This window comes from Danio rerio, chromosome 24 (genome assembly GCF_052040795.2).
Source record: "Danio rerio strain M-AB ecotype USA chromosome 24, GRCz13ab, whole genome shotgun sequence".
NCBI lineage: Eukaryota > Metazoa > Chordata > Actinopteri > Cypriniformes > Danionidae > Danio > Danio rerio.
The window spans coordinates 29726726-29745024 of NC_141044.1; the positions used below are offsets into that span (position 1 = coordinate 29726726).

General features: G+C 38.5%; 1 protein-coding gene across 13 annotated transcripts in view; it reads left to right on the plus strand.

Moving 5' to 3' along the window:
- phc3b (polyhomeotic homolog 3b) overlaps positions 1-16406 on the plus strand; it is a 56720-nt gene extending 40314 nt beyond the window's left edge. For 6 of the 13 annotated variants that reach the window (XM_087309686.1, XM_087309690.1, XM_087309685.1 and 3 more), the window contains 10 exons: positions 40-189; positions 2932-3178; positions 4599-5428; positions 7043-7202; positions 7374-7624; positions 7719-7860; positions 8837-8951; positions 11574-11670; positions 11747-12017; positions 15327-16406. In XM_087309686.1, coding sequence (XP_087165812.1) covers positions 40-189; positions 2932-3178; positions 4599-5428; positions 7043-7202; positions 7374-7624; positions 7719-7860; positions 8837-8951; positions 11574-11670; positions 11747-12017; positions 15327-15487 — 2424 coding nt within the window. In that variant the 3' untranslated portion in view covers positions 15488-16406. Of the gene's footprint in view, positions 1-39; positions 190-2711; positions 2850-2931; positions 3179-4598; positions 5906-7042; positions 7203-7373; positions 7625-7718; positions 7861-8836; positions 9780-9945; positions 10133-11259; positions 11671-11746; positions 12018-15326 lie in introns of those variants that run through there. The other 7 variants (XM_087309681.1, XM_087309680.1, XM_087309683.1 and 4 more) reach the window with 3 other exon arrangements.
- Positions 16407-18299: the final 1893 nt, after the last annotated feature.

Here is an 18299-nt window from a genome sequence, read left to right on the forward strand (position 1 = left end):
GTTCTTCTCTCTTTTTTGTTTTATCTCCTCCCTCATCAGATTTCTCTGCCCAACACTCCAGGATCAACAGCTCTAGTTAGAGGAGGTCAGAGTGCTGTGACGGCAGTGCGCAAAATCTCTCCGCAAACATTGCTTTTGGGCAAGAGTCCGAGCACCAGTCAAGCTCAGATGCTCCTGAGGGCCCAGATGGTAAGACAACCTGTGCCGTATGCTGTTCTGCAGCATTTACAAAGAAAAGTGCCAGCGCCACCTACTGTCAGGGAGACCATTTGAATTTTCATTCAGCGTTTTTTGTGTTTGCTTTCAATTTGTATTGCTATTTTTATAGAGCTTGCACACTGTAGCTATGTTTCCATCCATTTATTTTTTGTGCATTATCGCACAAAAAATGCTCTTGAAAATGTGCATTCAAAACTTAAGCGCTCAACTGAGTAATCTTTTCATCTGATAAAAATGTGCATAAACTACAATGGAAACTCATTTAACTAATAAATTACATTAAATAAGTCATAGCATTTTGTTTTAATGGGTTATGTGATGGGACGGCATTAATGGACAAACCTGTTGACCGACCACATTGTAAAACATCTAAAATGTCATCATAAAACGCCTTTTAGTCAAAGTCCGTCATTAAAGTGGTTTGATAAAATTATTTTCTAGAACTTCTAGAACATTCTAGTCTTGTAGTGGCTGCTCTCACAATAAGCAGTCTAGCACCTCCACATGCCACTACGCTTTCATTGTGTTTAGTCTTTTGAAGCACGAATAATTATTATTATATAAGAAAAAAGGCCCACAGTGGCTTTTACCACAGCAAATTTAGTATTTTTTAATATTTGGCACCATTTTAATCGGAAGTGATAATTTTTTTCTTGTTGACTCATTGAATGTAAACTGTATCCTAATGTTTTTTGTAAAATTCCAGTTTTACTCAAAGGTTTAATTTGTATTTTTGGATGAAAATGTTCTCAAATGTCAATTGAAGAAATAAGATGTCTAAAATATTTGATATTATATAATATAATATATAATATAATCACAATACATTCTTATAATGCATGGTTTAAAGTCTAAATAAAGTATTACCATTCTGTAAAACTTTTATTTTTGTCAAAACTTCAAAGTTGTCTAAACAGTTTGTACTCCCAGAACAATATACACTATATAAGCGAGGGTCTTAAAAAACCTTCAATATACCCTTATTGCAACTGTAGGTTATTATTATTGTTATTATTATTCTTATTATTATTACAGCCTTTGATTTACCTGGAAAGAAGCATGTTGAGAATAAAAATCTCTTTAAGAAGAGTGACTTGGCCAAGATCAACAGTTCACCACTCAAGTGGGTTTAACAAAAAACAGACTACATCATTTATCCATCAATACACACATTAAATGGCATTTATAACTAGTCAGAACATGGTAAGACCAGTGTTTTAGATTGCACCATCATGTAAAATCATTTTAAATGTAGTGAAACCAGTACCATAAGCTGCAGTTTAATAAGCAGGTTATTCCAAGCAAAGGGAGCTGCATATTTAAAAGCCTTATTTCCCTGTGTCTGTATACACTGCTGGAACAGACAAAAAAAAAAAACTCCTGAGACTGAAAGTTGTAACTACAGAGACAGGTTTTTTTTTATTTTTTTACAAATGTAAGTTTGCAGATACAGTTGAGGGCAAAATTATTCGTCCTTCTGTGAAATAATACTATTTTTCAAATATTTCTCAAGTGATATTTAATGGAGCAAGGAAACTTTTACAGTATTTCCTTTAATTTATTTTTTTCTGAAGAAAGTTTTATTTATTTCTGCTAGAATAAAATCGTTTTGTTGTTTTTTTTAAACATTTTAAGGTCAAAATTATTAGCCCCTTTAGCAATATTTTTTTCTAGTCTACAGAACAAACCATCATGATACAATGACTTGCCTAATACCCTAACTTGCCTAATTAACTCAGTTAAGCCATGAAAAATATTTGGTCAAATATTATGTATGGTCATCATCGCAAAGATAAAAGAAATCTGAAAATTAAAACTATTATGTTTGGAAATGTGTCTAAAAAATCTCTCTATTAAACAGAAATTGAGGAAAAATATAAAAGAATTAAAATATAACTGGAGGACTAATAATTCTGTTTAACTGTATGTAAGAAAAAACCTGTCTCTAGTTATAGCCTTCAATCTCAGGAATGTTTTATTATTGTCTGTAGATCAACATGTACTTTACCCATACCCGTAATGCAACAGAAGCATCCCCCCTTTCACACTTGGTTGGAAACTTGCTCGTTTCTCAACTCTAAGTGAATGTGGTTCTAGACGTCTGTCCTTTGACCTACTGCACTGTTTACTCGCAGTCCTTTCTAATATGCTACAGTCTGAAGCGTGTATGTGCTGTGTACACATAAGCAGAGTCTCCAGGTTCTATTTCTTCGGAGCTCCTGCCCTAATGTGACCAGCTGGCTTAAACAAATGGAGGGTTAGTGTGTAGAGGTCTGCGCTAGGTGCTTGCCTGCACGTCTCTGATGGGGACAGATTATACTCGACCACATGAAAAGCTTTTCACTGTGCTGTGAAGTTCACCATCACACCTACACTGCAGAAGCACAACAGGCAGGAAGTAACAGCCTTTTTGCACCACTGGGACTTTTTTTCTATATCTTTTTACCTTCTCTTTTTCAATTCTCTCTTTCTCTGTGCTTGCCATCTGGCAGTTGATTCTAACGTCTGCTGTGCGGCCTGATGTACCTGCCCTCTCCTCCTCCTTCTCCTCTTCCTCCTCCTTCTCCTCCTCCTCCTCCTCTTCTTCCTCCACCCCTTCCTCTTCCTCACCTCGGTTTCCCTCCACACAGGTGAGCTCCATTATATATGCTCAAGTGATAACAGTGGCATTTTTCCAAATGCATGTCATTAATTTTTCTCTTGTTCTTTCAGCTTCAGAGTTTGACCATTCGTCCACCTCCACCGGGAACTCTTACCATCCCTCCAAACCTGCCACTAAAGCCCACAACGTCAAGCCAGCCTCCACCGCTTTCATGCCCAAGGATACCAACCTTCCATCTAAGACCGAGCCAGCCAGCGAATGCTCCAGGGAAGGATGGAGCCACCAAGTCAGAAAGCCCGACATCTCAAACAGCTCAAACGAAAACACCTGTTCGACATCTTACAGTTCCACCACCATGTAAGTGATAACATATACATCTTCTTCTTCTTTGGTCTTAGTCCCGTATGGTTGCATGGTCGGCTCTTTGGAACAAGTCCTCCATTTAGACTTGTCCATATGATAACGACTTTTTTTTTTTACACATTCCGGCTGGCCTGTCGTAATGACATATACATACATGTCAATAATGGATTACTCAGATTTACTAATACTGTACACTACTGTTAAGATTGTAAGATTTTTGAAAGTATGATTTTTTGAAGAAAGTTCCCAAAAGCTGCTTCAAAAAATTTATATATTTTTTCTCCATATATAACCTTATAACCAATAATACATTTTATTTAGAAGCAGATGACCGAGATGTAGGCTGATAAATAAAATCATTATATGAATTTTTCTGTGCTTGATTACAAGACTAAGCACAAATACAGTAAATGGATGTTTTTATTTTAAAGCAGGGGCTCCAAACTCTGAGGGAGGGCTGGAGTCCTGTATATTTTAGTTCCAACCCCAAATAAACACACCTGAACCAGCTAATCAAGCTCTTTCTAGGTATACTATACACTTCCAGAGAGGTGTGTTGAAGGAAGTTGGAGCTAAACTATGCAGGACACCTGCCCTCCAGAAACGAGTTTGGACACCCCTGTTTAAAGCCTTAATAGCACAAAAAGGGAAACTGCAGGAGAACATCACAAACTTTCTTTTGCTAAAATCGTTTACAAATTGCAATTCTGAAGGCCTTAGCAGACAAAATGCACAACATTTGAAGCGAAGGGTTGAAACTGGTGTCGTGACCCGGGTGGGAGTGAGGTTTAGAGAGGTAAGTATTCTAATTTGAACAGGGTGAGTCAGAGCTGTAAGGTTAACTGCTCTGCTTGTTTGTGGTAAATTGTGTTGTTTATTATGGAGTTTTTTTAGTTAGTGAATTGTCAGTGTCGACTTTAGTGTTTAAGGGTGTTTTCTTGCGATGCACCTTCGTAGTTTGCAATGCATTAAAGCATTGTTTTCCAGCCGTACCCAAGCTTCATTCTTGAAATTCATAGTCTGTCTAATGTGATGTATATAAACTATATAGTATACTATAACCAGGGATACAATCAGCCAGAGTTCCATTGGCAGTTTCCCGCACGTTAATTCTGACCGATCGCAGTATCAATACCATTCGGCCAATGAGTGATGTGGATTTTGTCACATGACTGCATTTTGGTTGTTTTCAACTGGTTCAGACCAAAGTAATCAGTTGCAAAGCAATCAGACCTTGGTCCGGACCAAATGAATAGGTGTGGAAACCAAAACAGATGTGAAAGCACCCTTACACTCCTTTTATAGTGCTTTTATGGAATTGGAGTCTTGTGCTAATGTGATTGTTAAGTCAACCTGGCCCTTAGTGTGAGAAAATCCACCCAAATCTTCTCTCTTTATTTCTTTGTTTCTCCAGCCCTGTATGCACCTGCACAGGCCCATGCCTTAGCGAAGCAGAAGCTGAACAGCAGCAGTCTCAAGAGGCCCCACAGCCAGATCAGCATCCCCCAGCACCCCTTCAATCAGAGACACACACCCCCCAACTCTCCCCCCGCCACACCAAAGAAGCCTCTTCCAGAGTTAAAGCGCTGCCCATCCACCCAGGCATCCCAAAGCATATCGCCACAGAGCGCTTCAGTGTCCATCACGGTTCCCTCACCTGCAAGGGCTCACCTCACACCCCCAACCCTGACTTTGCCCTTGAGGTCTTCCTCACCCGGTGGCTCCTTACTGGCTACAAAACAGCTGCTGAGGATTGCATTGTCCTCTGCATCAGCCCAGTGCACCAACGGCCAATCGAAGACAGCCACTGTGTCCCCTCCCCATGATCTTATCCAGTCCAAACCGCTCCTCTCACCTGTGCTTGCCAAACCAGAGTGCCCTACCCAGCCGCTCCTGACTCCAAATACTTGTCCACAGCTGGTGCAGCTATCGCCCTCCAGACAAACCACAGCGGCAACTCCTCTCATCACCACCCCTCCACTAGCGTCTCCTCAAAGGGCATCCCCTCCGTCTCCAGTGCTGCCCCTTGTGTCTACCAGCAGCATTCTTGCACCGCCACAGTCCCCTTTGACCTCACAGAGTCCCACACAAACCACAGAAACATCGAAAGAGCCAAAAGACAGAAAGGAAGAACAAAAGCAGGGAACTGTACCGGAACAGACTCCTCAAGATCTGAAATGTCCAGCACCCCAAAAGAAAATGACGCAAGCTGTGGATCAGCTGCCAAGCGAAGCTTCCGAGAAGGTAATTAAAAGATGTGCAAACCTCGACGCTCTTATGTTCCATTTCAAAGGAGCTAACCTTTAGGAGCTAGCTAATATGGGCTGTATAATGGTCAGTGACATTTAGTATGTGTTCACACTTGGCAGGTTTGGTTTGATTATAATGGAGCGATTGCTCTATTAGTCTGGCTCATTTGAATAAGTGAACATAGAGGGCTGAAAAGACAGGTCTTGGTCCACTTCTAAACCAAAAAAGACATGATGCTACAAGATCCGAACAAGAAAAGAAAAATGCTCAACCATACCTATTTATTACTTGCTAAAGTTACAATGTTGCTCATTGTTTCCTTGCAGAAGATCTTTATTAGTGTGACTGGTTTAACTTCGTTAGATATTACGAGCTCTTCATAATTTGTCATCTAATTCGTACAAATATCATTATGTAATGTAATTTGTGCATTTATATAGTACAATTATTGTGTAAAACCATACACCCAAAGTGCTTCACAATCATGAGGGGGGTCTCTCCAAACCCCCATCAGTGTGCAGCATCCACTTGGATGATGCGACGGCAGCCACAGGACAACTGTGCCAGTAGAGAGAAGGTGATAGAGCCAATTCAGTGGATGGGGATTATTGGGAGGCCATGATGGGTAAGGGTCAAAAGGGAGAATTTGGCTAGGACACCAGGTTTACATCGCTACTCTTTACGAGAAGTGCCTTAAGATTTTTAAGGACCAAAGACCTTAATGACCTTGGTTTAACATCTTATCCGAAAGACGGCGCTCACTGACAGTATAGTGTCCCCTTCACTTTACTGGGGTATTAGGACTCACACAAACCACAGGTTTAGCACCCCCTGCTGACCTCTCTAACACCACTTCCAACATCAACCTAGCTGCTGGGTGATATGGCTGTGGCAAATCACATATGTACGCAAAACAGCATGTCCAGCTCACACAATCAGTGCGGAATGTGTGTGTGTGTGTGTGTGTGTATGTGTGTATATATATATATATTTTTTTTTTTTTTCTTAACCAAACATACCAATGGGACTTTTCAACTGCTGTACGTTAAGGTTGGGTATGGTATGGCATGGCACATCTCACTTTGGTTTGGTATTCCTCAGCTCTTAAAGAGGGATGGATTATTGCTATAGTTGTGATGCTTCTACTGCCATAACATCATCATAAATGTGACTTAAACACACAACACAAACCAACACACAACACAGTGGCAATGGATGTCACAGATGAAATTGTGTTCTTGAGCAGTGTTCACTGCTAAATTTATTAATATATTGGGTTTGGTGTCGCAGTTCAAGGTAGTTATGATTTTCTTTGACCAATCGGGATCAGCAGTGTGTGTACGCCATGTTGTGGCGTACACACCGAACCTCACTGGAGGAGGTACTAAAAAAAGTACCAGGTAATAGGTACAAAATGCAGTGGAAATATCCAAAGGTGAGCCATACCAATCAGAACCCCGCCGTACCATTCAGTGGAAAAGCACCTCGATAGAACCAAACTCCCTGTGTGAATATATACATCGAGAAATCCAATAAAAAATATACTATAGAAATATCTTGATTCTACAATAACACTGTTTTGCAGTAATGCTGAAATATGCGTTTTAGGTCTTGAACAAGATTATAGTCTGCACGGAAAATTCGAGGACTGATGGCCAAATAAAGACTTCACAGAAGAATGAGACACATTCTCCCTCAGTCGCACCATGGCCAGCGGAGAAAGACGACCAGTGTGAGGAAACATCCACCCAGTCAGACAATCACTCAGGTACACAAAGTCGAATACTCTTTGGTAGCGGTCAGTTTAAGTGGAGGCTTTTGCTCAAGTCTTTTGCTTTTAATATTTCCTCAATTGTCAAGTTAATCTTGTTTAAGGAGAATTGCTGTCATATAAATGTACTCACCGTTGGTAATATCATACCTATCTCTATCATTCTAGCAATTTCCAGCCTCTCGTCTGACATGTCACCCATCCAGTCCTCCATCGCTCAGCCGTTAGATATGTCCCCTGTGGATAGCTGCTTTCCTCCTAAGTTTCATCCGGTGCTGGAAAGACCACTAGTTCAGTCTTCCACCCTCAGTCAGATGAAGGACACAGAAGGTCAGCAAGCATCAGGAGCACCCAAACCTTTGGTCCTCACACACCTGGTGGAGGGATTTATCATACAGGAGGGACTGGAGCCATTCCCGGTAAACAAAATATCTGTCAGCCACGATAATGCTTCTTGGATGCCAAATCCGCATGTTTAAACTATAATAATATTTCACAATATTAATTTTTTAGGTGAGCAGGTCGTCTCTGATGGTGGGTCCTGTCCAGGACTCTGGGGTTAATGGAGTAAAGGAACCAGGACTCATCCCTTCCGGTTCAGAACATCCAGAGGACTCCACAGACTCAGATGATGAGGATGGGGTTGCAAACAGTAGTAAGTAAAACACACTTCATTAAACCAGAATTTGCTGTTTATTGCAGCATCTACAGTTCAAATCACATAGTAATAAATCATAAACTAAACAATATATGATGATAATTAGGGGGTTGTAAAATTAGCAAAGCAGTAAAGGACCACATCACATGCAAGACGTCATTGTTATATTCCAAGTCTTTCATTCATTAATGATGAGGATGTAACTGTTAATTGTAATAATCTTGTCCATTTTTTATTTTTTATAATACAAGAAAGCTAATATTAGCATAGCAGTGCACAAGGTATTCTAAGAGACGCCTTAGCATTGTCAGTCACAAGTTTTTGGATATAGGCTAAAAATGTTTGTTTTAGTAGTGTAAATTCGATAAGCACACCAATTAAAAAGCATTAGCAATGAATAACAAATTAATAATGCAGCGTGTGCATTTTTGTTGCTGCAAACAAGGTTTTGATCAGAATATTTTAGCATTAGCATAGCTGCAAACAAAGCTTAGGTCAAAATATTGCAGCGTGTGCATTTTTATAGCTGCAAACTAGGCTTTAATCAGAATATTTTAGCATTAGCATAGCTGCAAACAATGTTTTAGGTCAAAATATTTCAGCATGTGCATTTTTATGGTTGCAAACAAGGTTTTAGATCAGAATATTTTAGCATTAGCATAGCTGCAAACAATGCTTTAGGTCAGAATATTGCAACATTTGCAAAAGAAGTGTTTTGATCAGAATATTACATTGTTAGCAATAGCATAGCTATAAACAAAGCTTTGATCAGAATAGTGTAGCATAAGCATAACTACAATTTTTTTTTATGAAACATCATAGAGGAATAGACTATTTAGCCTTGTAGCCGTAGCATAAACAACCACATACAAGGTTAGTAAATAAAACTTGACATTTAGTACAGAATTTTATTCAATCTAAAGTCTTGACAAAATGAAAGATTACGAATGCTCTTCTATCTTTCTCCCTATAGATGGTGTCGGACGGGCACACAAGCTTGTTCTGCAGTGCCAGTTTTGCAAGAGGAAAGGCACAGCCCAAACATTCCCCCGCTCCAAACGCTTCTGTTCCAAATCCTGCGCCAAGAGGTACACCGCCCTTACATGACATAAATAAAACCCTGACAGAGAGTTAAATAAACTGCCCATTAATATGACTGGCACTATAATGAATGGTTGTCTTACATGATTTCTGTGCACAAACAAAAGCAACATAGCAAATGTTTGTTACTCGTGGAGTCAGAAACCACTCCAGGAAGGGCCTGAGCTTGAATTCCTGCATGTATCTGAAACAGTTAATTGTAACAGCTTGTCAGGGTTACTCAGATGGAGACTTTGTGTGCTGATGAAACGGATATTTGCAGCAGCAGCTTAACATACATGCATGTCTACGTTGACCGCAAAAAAGAGTGTTTAGACACCTCATAACTATTTGAATGCTAAAGCATTATAACAACTATAAGACTATAAGATAAGAAGATACAAATTTATTTATTAAAAACAGAAAACAAAAATATTTTTAGGTAAAAAAAAAAAAAAAAAAGAGTTGTTCCAAACCTAAATTGATGTCCCCTACCCCTAACCTAAAAGTCTTTTTTGTTTTGCACAAAAGGGGATGTTTTAAGCAATGTAAGTTGCTTTAAAAAGTAATAGATTACAAATTACTGACTACTACTGGACAATTGTAATCTGATTAAAGTACTATTTACTTAACGTAAAAAGTAATCAGATTACTAGTTACTTTACTTTGAAGTTACTTTTAAAGCATATAAAATATATCTACAAAAATACAAAATAAACTGCAGTTGTTTCAGTAATATTCACTGAAAAACATTACAATGGGTGGATCCCAACAGCTTGACATATTCAAAAGACTAAAAGAGATCATTCAGTCTGCGCCAATAACCTAGAGCACAGGTGTCAAATCCAGTTCCTGGAGGGCCGCAGCTATGCACAGTTTAGTTTCAACCCTAATTAAACACACCTGATCAAACTAATTAAGTCTTTCAGGCTTGTTTGAACTTACAGGTAAGTGTGTTAAAGCAGGGTTTGAACTAAACTGTGCAGAGCTGCAGCCCTCTAGGAACTAGATTTGACACCTGTGACCTAGAGGTTAAGTGTGCTGACATGTAGCACTATGGTGCTCACGGCGAACCAAGTTCGATTCTCGGCTTGAGGTCCTTTGCCGACCCTTTCCCTCTCTCTTATCCCAAGACTTTTTTGTCTGTAACCTCCACTGTCCTTTCCAATTAAAGGTGAAGAACCTCTACAAAATAATTATAAAAAAAAAGATAATTTGACCAAAACTTAAAATTATTTCGTCATTCGCGTGTTCCAAACCTGTTTGTCTTTTTTTTTTTAACACAAAAGGAAGACATTTAAAACAAAACTAGATACCTGTAACCATTGACATCCATAGTATACAAAAGCACTGCATTGTTTGGGTGTTCTGCGTTTGTCTGAGGTAATTAGTCTACCGAAATGTGTATATTCCATACAAAGTATAAAGCTGACCGGTCTGTTCTTGTCATGTGACTCACGGTTTTCAGCCGGCTGCGCCTGGAAAATGTGAGTACACGCAACATGCGCTCCTGATATGTGCGTGCAAGCTGCATGCCTCCATTGGATATAACAAATTTGTGCGCACAAAAGACGCAATATGTGAACAGCCCCATAAGCAGCTACGTCTGTATTTCCACTTGAAGAAGCAACCACTCTCGTCAGCAACCATTTCAGCTAACGTTCTCCAGCTATTTAAAAACACATGATTATTAACTGTTGTTGCAGCGGAAAGCATTATTTAAAAGAAGCAATTTTTTCTTCTAAAAACTGTATTTGTAAAGCAAATACATTGACATTAGTAACTGAAATCATATTACACAAATTTAAAAAGTAATTCATTACATTACTGCGTTCCCCAAAAATGTAATAAGAAAACAGCAACCAGAGCCACGTCACCCTGCAGCCCAACACCGGTTACTCACTGAAGCACCTGGTCAGTACCTGGATGGGAGACTACATGGGAAAGCTAGATTGCTGTTGTAAGTGGTGTTAGAAAGGCCACCAGGCAGCACTCAACCTGTGGTCTTAATGCCCCAGTCAAGAGAAGAAGACACTATACTGTCAGTGAGCGCCATGTTTCGGATAAAAAGTTAAACCGAGGTCCTGACTCAATATGGTTATTAAAAATCCCATGGTACTTCTTGTAGAGAGTAGGGGTCTAACCCTGGTGTCCTGGCCAAATTCCCTCCATTGGCCCTTACCCATCCCAGCCTCCCAATCATCCCCATCCACCGAATTGTGTACATCACTGTCTCTCCACTCCACTCCACCTATATCTGGTATGTGGCGAGCGTACTGGCTCCATTGTCCTGTTTCTGCTGTCGCATCATCCAAGTGGATGCTGCACACTGGTGGTGGTGTTGAGAGACCCTGTGTCATGATTGTGAAGCACTTTGGGTGGATGGCCATATACGATAAATGCGCTATATAAATACACATTACATTACAGTAATGTGTTACTGTGGAACGAGTTACACCCAATTCGACACACACTCCGAGACAGACAGACTTAGCTGTGACAGGATGTGGTCATGGTTTGTGATAAACATCAACCCTTGACACGCATTATGAGCTGCGAGGCTGATTCTGGTCAGTGTATTGGGTTATTGATAAAGACGACCTTTGTTTGCCTCTTTGATCTTTTTGCAGGTTCAGTTACACCAAGCGTTTCCGTGCACTCAGGCGCTGTGTAAGCGAGGGGGGCCATCGCTCTGAACTCAATGGCGCAGAAGACAGTTTCCACCAGGTTTGTCTATGCTCTGTAAACGGTGTCTGTTTTTAAGATCTGGGTTCATTATTAACTCTACTTACTAACTTTTTAGGCCAAACATGGGGCCACGGAGCAGTGGAGGATCCTTCAGCAGCCGCCACAGGAGGGTGAAGACGGGACGAGCGCTCCCATGAAGACCAGGCTCCGCAGACACACAGAACAGGAGCGGGAGAGAGAGATCAGAGTCAGACACACAGTGGAGGAAACCAGAAGTGCTCCCACCTCACCCATAGACCCTGTGTCTCCCACAGACATCACGCCCTACCCCAAACCAGCCCAGTGGACAGTGGATCAAGTGTCGAGCTTTATATCCAAATTACCAGGTAAAGTTCTGTCTTTCTGGGTTCTTTTTTTCTTTCTTTCTACCTCTTTCCTTCCTTATGGTCTTATTTACTTCCTTCCTAACTTATTCACTTTATTTACTTCCGTCCTCCTTACTTATTTACTTTTTCCTTCCCTGTTTATTTTTATTTACTTCCTTTCTTACTTATGTACTTCCTTATATTCTTACTTCCTTTCTTCCTTACTTAAGTATTTACGTTATTTACATCCTTCCATACTTTCTTCATTTCTTCTTTACTTTATTTTCTTCCTTACTTTCTTCCTTCCTTATTTACTTAATTTGCTTCCTTGTTTACTTCTATTCTTCCTTCTATGCTTACTTTCTGTCTTACTTCCTTTCTTCCTTATTTACTTATTTAGTTTATTTATTTCCTTCCTTTCTAACTTACTTATTTACTTCCTTTTTTACTTCTTTACTTCCTTACCTCCTTTCTTCCTTTCTTATTTACTTTATTTACTTCCTTACTTTCTTCCTTATTTACTTATGGTTTTCCTTCTATTCTTCCCTTCTTCCTCTCTTCTTTACTTCCTTCTTTCCTTACTTATTTACTTTATTTACTTCCTACCTTACTTATTTACTTCCTTTCTTTCTTTCTTTCTTCCGTCCTTCCTTCCTTACTGATTTACTTTTAATTCCTTCCTTCCTTCCTTCCTTCCTTATGTATTTACTTTATTTACATCCTTTCTTACTTTCTTCCTTCTTTCCTTATTTACTTCCTTTCTTCTGTCCTTATTTACTTTATTTCTTACTTTCCTTCCTAATGTATTTACTTCCTTCTTTACTGTCTTCCTTACTTTTTCCTTATTTACTTCCTAACTTCTTTACTAACTTTATTCGTTACGTTGTTCCTTCTTTATTTCCTTCCTTTCTTACTAACTTATCTATTACCTTTATTCATTTCCTTTTTTTCTTACTATCTCCCTTCCTTCCTTATTTACTTCCTTCCTTACTTTCTTGCTTCCTTACTTACTTATTCACTTTATTTACCTCTGTCCTTACTTTCTCCCTTCTTATTTACTTCATTCCTTCCTTACTGTCTTCTTTCCTTCCTTCCTTCTTTACTTACTTTTTTTCTTTACTTATTTAATTTTTACTTCCTTCTTTATTCACTTACTTCCTTTCTAACTTATTCACTTTATTTATTTCCTTCCCTCCTTACTGTCTTCCTTCCTTATTTAGTTCCTTTCTTTCTAACTTATTCACTTTATTTATTTACATCCTTCCTTACTTTCTTCGTCCCTTCTTTCCTTCATTTTTTACTTACTTACTTAATTTACTTCCTTCCTTTCTTTCTTATTTTCTTCCTTATTTACTTCCTTTCTTTCTTCTTTTCTTCCTCATTTACTTCCTTCCTTACTTCTTACTTTCTTCCTTCCTCACCTATTTACATTATTTATTTCCTTTCTTAATTAAAGGGATAGTTCACCTAAAATCTTGTTAATTAATTACTCACCCTCATGCTGTTCCAAACCCATAACAGTTTGGTTCATCTTCCCATCACAAATAAAGATATTTTTAATTAAATTTGAGAGCTCGTCAAAACAGCCATGTGATCCAGTGGTTCAACCAGAATTTTAAGAAGCTACAAGAATAATTTTCTGTGCATAAATCAAAGACTTTATCAAACAATTTCTTCTTTTCATCATCAGTTTAGTTCACATGTTTATAAAAACAATACACTTTGCACTGCAAACATATATTACTGATATCTTTATTTATTCTGGTTTGAATCAGTAAGGCGCCTTTAGGACTAGTGCGTTTAAATCTGATGCGATTACTCAATTTAAAACAGCATTTTAGATTGAAATCGCTCCACATCCAGACTGGCATTTTTATTGCATTTCAGAAAAACAATATCAGAATACAGCCTAAAATGCATGATACATGAACATTCAAACTCACTGGACATCTCAGTGCATGTACACGGGAGTGGAACACCAGCATTTTCTAACAAAACTTGCTATTTAGCAGTTTCAAATGGATTTTTTTCCATGGTAGTGTGTAATTCCAGGCGTAATATTAACAAAACATAGGAGTTTTAAAATGAAAATGTATTGGTGTAAATAGCACTTAAGGCTGAGTAAAAAAGGCAGAGCAAGTCATCTTCTCTGCTGAAATCTTCAGATATGTTTACAGAGATGGTTTTATGTACTGTATGCGTCTTCCTTCCCTTGTAAAAAAGGTGTGGGCGCAGTCAGGTTATAAGTCAGCCGCTTGACGCATATGGTAGTGCTCTCATGAACACGTGTCCTAGTCCAATGCTAAAAAAAAAAACATTTCTTAAATTTATTTTTGTTTTTTTGCACACTAAAGGGTTCTTGTAGCTTTATAAAACTACGACTGAACCACTGATGACACATTTTGAAGATGCTCTTGGTAATATTCTGTGCTTTGAAGGTTTTATAAACAGACAGTAGCTGTTTATGGAAACTCAAAACACTCTTGGATTTCATCAGAAATATTTTTGTGTTGGAAAGATGAACTGTCCATCCATCCATCCATCCATCCATCCATTCATCCATCCATCCATCTATCATTCTATCTATCTATCTATCTATCTATCTATCTATCTATCTATCTATCTATCTGTCTGTCTGTCTGTCTGTCTGTCTGTCTGTCTGTCTGTCTGTCTGTCTGTCTGTCTGTCTGTCTGTCTGTCTGTCTGTCTGTCTGTCTGTCTATCTATTTGTCTGTCTATTGTTTTATCTATTTATCTGTCTTTCCGTCTACCTATTGTTCTTTCATTATTTCCATCCATCTATGCATCCATCGTTCTATCTGTCGTTCTTTCTATCGTTCTTTCTATCCATCCATCCATCCATCCATCCACTGTTATATCCATCTATCGTTCATTCTTTCATTCTATCTAATGTTCTTTCTTCTCTCTATCTGCCTGTCTGTCGTTTTATCTATCTATCTATCTATCTATCTATCTATCTATCTATCCATCCATCCATCCATCCATCCATCCATCCATCCATCCATCCATCCATCCATCCATCCATCCATCCATCCATCCATCCAATTTAATAGCTCTATCTTTCTTTCCATCTATATCTGTCTATCGTTCTTCTTTCATTTCTTCTTTCTAACTGTCTATCTATACCTATTGATAGTTCTTTCTTCTATTTACTGTTCTTTCTACTTTCTGTAGTCTGTTTGTCTATCTATCTATTTATCTATCTATTCTTTAGCATGACATTTTAAGTATAACATCAAAGTTTCTTTATTTTTTTGTTTGATAGCATGTCATATGTTTTAACTTTAACACTGTTCGGATTTTTCTCAGGGTGTCAAGACATCGCAGAATCGTTCCGAGCCCAAGAGATCGACGGGCAGGCCTTGCTTCTGCTGACTGAAGACCATTTGATGAGTGCCATGAATGTCAAACTCGGCCCGGCTCTCAAAATATGCGCCCGCATCAACTCCCTGAGGGAAGGCGGAAGATAAAGAGAAAAGAAACAGAGACACAAACGAAGCTAGGTATACCCTTGTGGACCATAAGAGCACTTGCCAATAGAATAGAGCCATTTTGTGCACTTTAATCTTCAGAGATTTATGCGATAATTTCATTGTTATGAGAAAGCTTACATGTATTCGCTCGAACTAAACTAGCAAAACCTTAAAAGTTCTTGTAAAGTTAGCCTCTGTCTGAAAGCATGGTAGCAATATAATGGTCTCAGTCTGTGAGCGTTTTACAGGATGTGTATTTAGTAGGAAGGAACTGTTAGCGTCTCTTTTTTGTTTTGTATGGGTAATCTCGATCAGGGTCAATGATTTTATATTTTTGACTGAGAGCAAAGGAGATCACTTCCTGTGTCATTGCGGAGAGGTTCGACAAGAACGGAAGTGCTGTTATTGTGTGCATGTCCCATTGTATATATTTTCCTATCGTATTCCATATGTATACATGTATAACAATGCAGTGTTCTGTGTGTATAAATTACAACAACAACAACAACAAAAAAAAAAAACGTTTTGTGAAGGATTTGTAATATTTAATATATTTGTCTTCTAAGGCTATAGAAAGTACAAATGCGAATCATTTCGAGTTTATAAACATTTTTAAATATGACGTTTGAGATACTGACATCAATGACATTTTGTAAAAATCTCCGCAGTGGTACTGTGTAAATCAGACAAGCTGTCAAAGACTCAAGACGAGAAGAAGGTACCCGAAGGCAATCGTTTTCAATCAAAGCAGTGAAAAGGTGCCTTTTCTATGAGACCTTAAGAAACTACTGTAGGCATTTTGCTGAGGCAAACTATGTACTAGATTGTGTCATCAAGTGTTGTTTCTCATTGTTACATTATCTTTCTTGTGCCACTTTTGATTATTTAATTAAACCAACTACATTTTGTTACGAAACCTTTATTGGCATTCATTTATTGTACCACTATTTTCTTTTTTGGAGGTGTTTTACCCGTAAGTTGTGGTTTACCATGGTATATTTATACACTCACCGGCCACTTTATTAGGTACACCTGTCCAACTTCTCGTTAACGCAAATTTCTAATCAGCCAATCACATGGCAGCATCTCAATGCATTTGGGCATGTAGACATGGTCAACACGATCTGCTGCAGTTCAAACCGAGCATCAGAATGGAGAAGAAAGGTGATTTAAGTGACTTGAACGTGGCATGGTTGTTCATGTCAGACAAGCTGGTCTGAGTATTTCAGAAACTGCTGATCTACAGGGATTTTCACACACACAACCATCTCTAGAGTTTACAGAGAAAGGTCTGAAAAGGAGAAAATATCCAGTGAGCGGCAGTTCTGTGGGCACAAATGCCTTGTTGATGCCAGAGGTCAGAGGAGAATGGCCAGACTGGTTTGAGCTGATAGGAAGGCAACAGTGACTCAAATAACCACTCGTTACAACCGAGGTCTGCAGAAGAGCATTTTCTGAATGCACAACACGTCCAACTTTGAGGCGCATGGGCTACAGCAGTAGAAGACCACACCAGGTGCCACTCCTGTCAGCTAAGAACAGGAAACAGGCAACAATTCGCACAGGCTCAAAAATTGGGCAATAAAAGATTGGAAAATCGTTGCCTGGTCTGATGAGTCTCGATTTCTGTTGTGAAATTCGGATGGTAGGGTTAGAATTTGGCGTCAACAACATGATAGCATTGATCCATCCTGTCTTGTATCAACAGTTAAGAGTGGTGGTGTAATGGAGTAGGGGAGATTGTCTTGGCACACTTTGGGCCCATTAGTACCAATTGAGCATCGTGTCAAGGCCACAGCCTACCTGAGCATTGTTGTTGACCATGTCCATCCCTTTATGACCACAGTGTACCCATCTTCTGATGGCTACTTTCAGCAGGATAACAAGCCATGTCATAAAGCGCGAATCATCTCAGACTGGTTTCTTGAACATGGAAATAAGTTCACTGTATTCAGATGGCCTAAACAGTCACCAGAGCTTAAGCTTTGGCAAGAGGCACTAGTAAAGTGTACCTAATAAAGTGGCCAGTGAGTGTAATCTATTATAAAAAAAATTTGGCCCATAAAAATATAAATTGTATATTCCATAATGAATCATTTGATTTATTAATGGTGAAAATTTATATTTTTTATTACAGTTGTTGCAAAAGAACTAAGATAAACCTTAAGATTGCATTGTAGATGTTAAAACTGTATGTTAGAAAGACTTTTATTTTGAGTTCGGAAGAAATGTCACGAGTTGTTTACACAACAAAACTAAAATTTCGTTTTACTCAAACACGATATTTTTTAAAAAAAAAAATCCATGTTAGACAACACAATATAATTGTTTTTACTTCATATTGAATTTGGTGGATTAATCCTTTAAAAATTGCTACAAATAAAAACATTTTTCATTTTCTGGAGGAAAATAATTAAAGATTGGATGAAATATTATCACACTTATAAAAGCAAATTGTATATCAAAAATATGAATTGGAAATTATAATATAATATAATCCACTAGATGGCATTCAAAGACAAAAGGCTAATTTCTTACCTCCTCAGAAAGTGTGGGCCGACCAACAGTCCTGCTGAAACGTTATCACGATTACAGAGAGAGAGAGAGAGAGAGAAAATAATAAAAAAGAATCAGACTTATTAATGTTGTAATAAATCAAAGGATGTTATACTCCCGACTTTGAGGGCAGTGTTGCCAAATGTAGCTGACTGATTCCAGCCCAAAAACTATCCAAAACCCGCCGAATTACAAAAACAACCGCCCAGATTTTTTTAAAAAAATTTTTTATTGAACATAATGTACAACAATT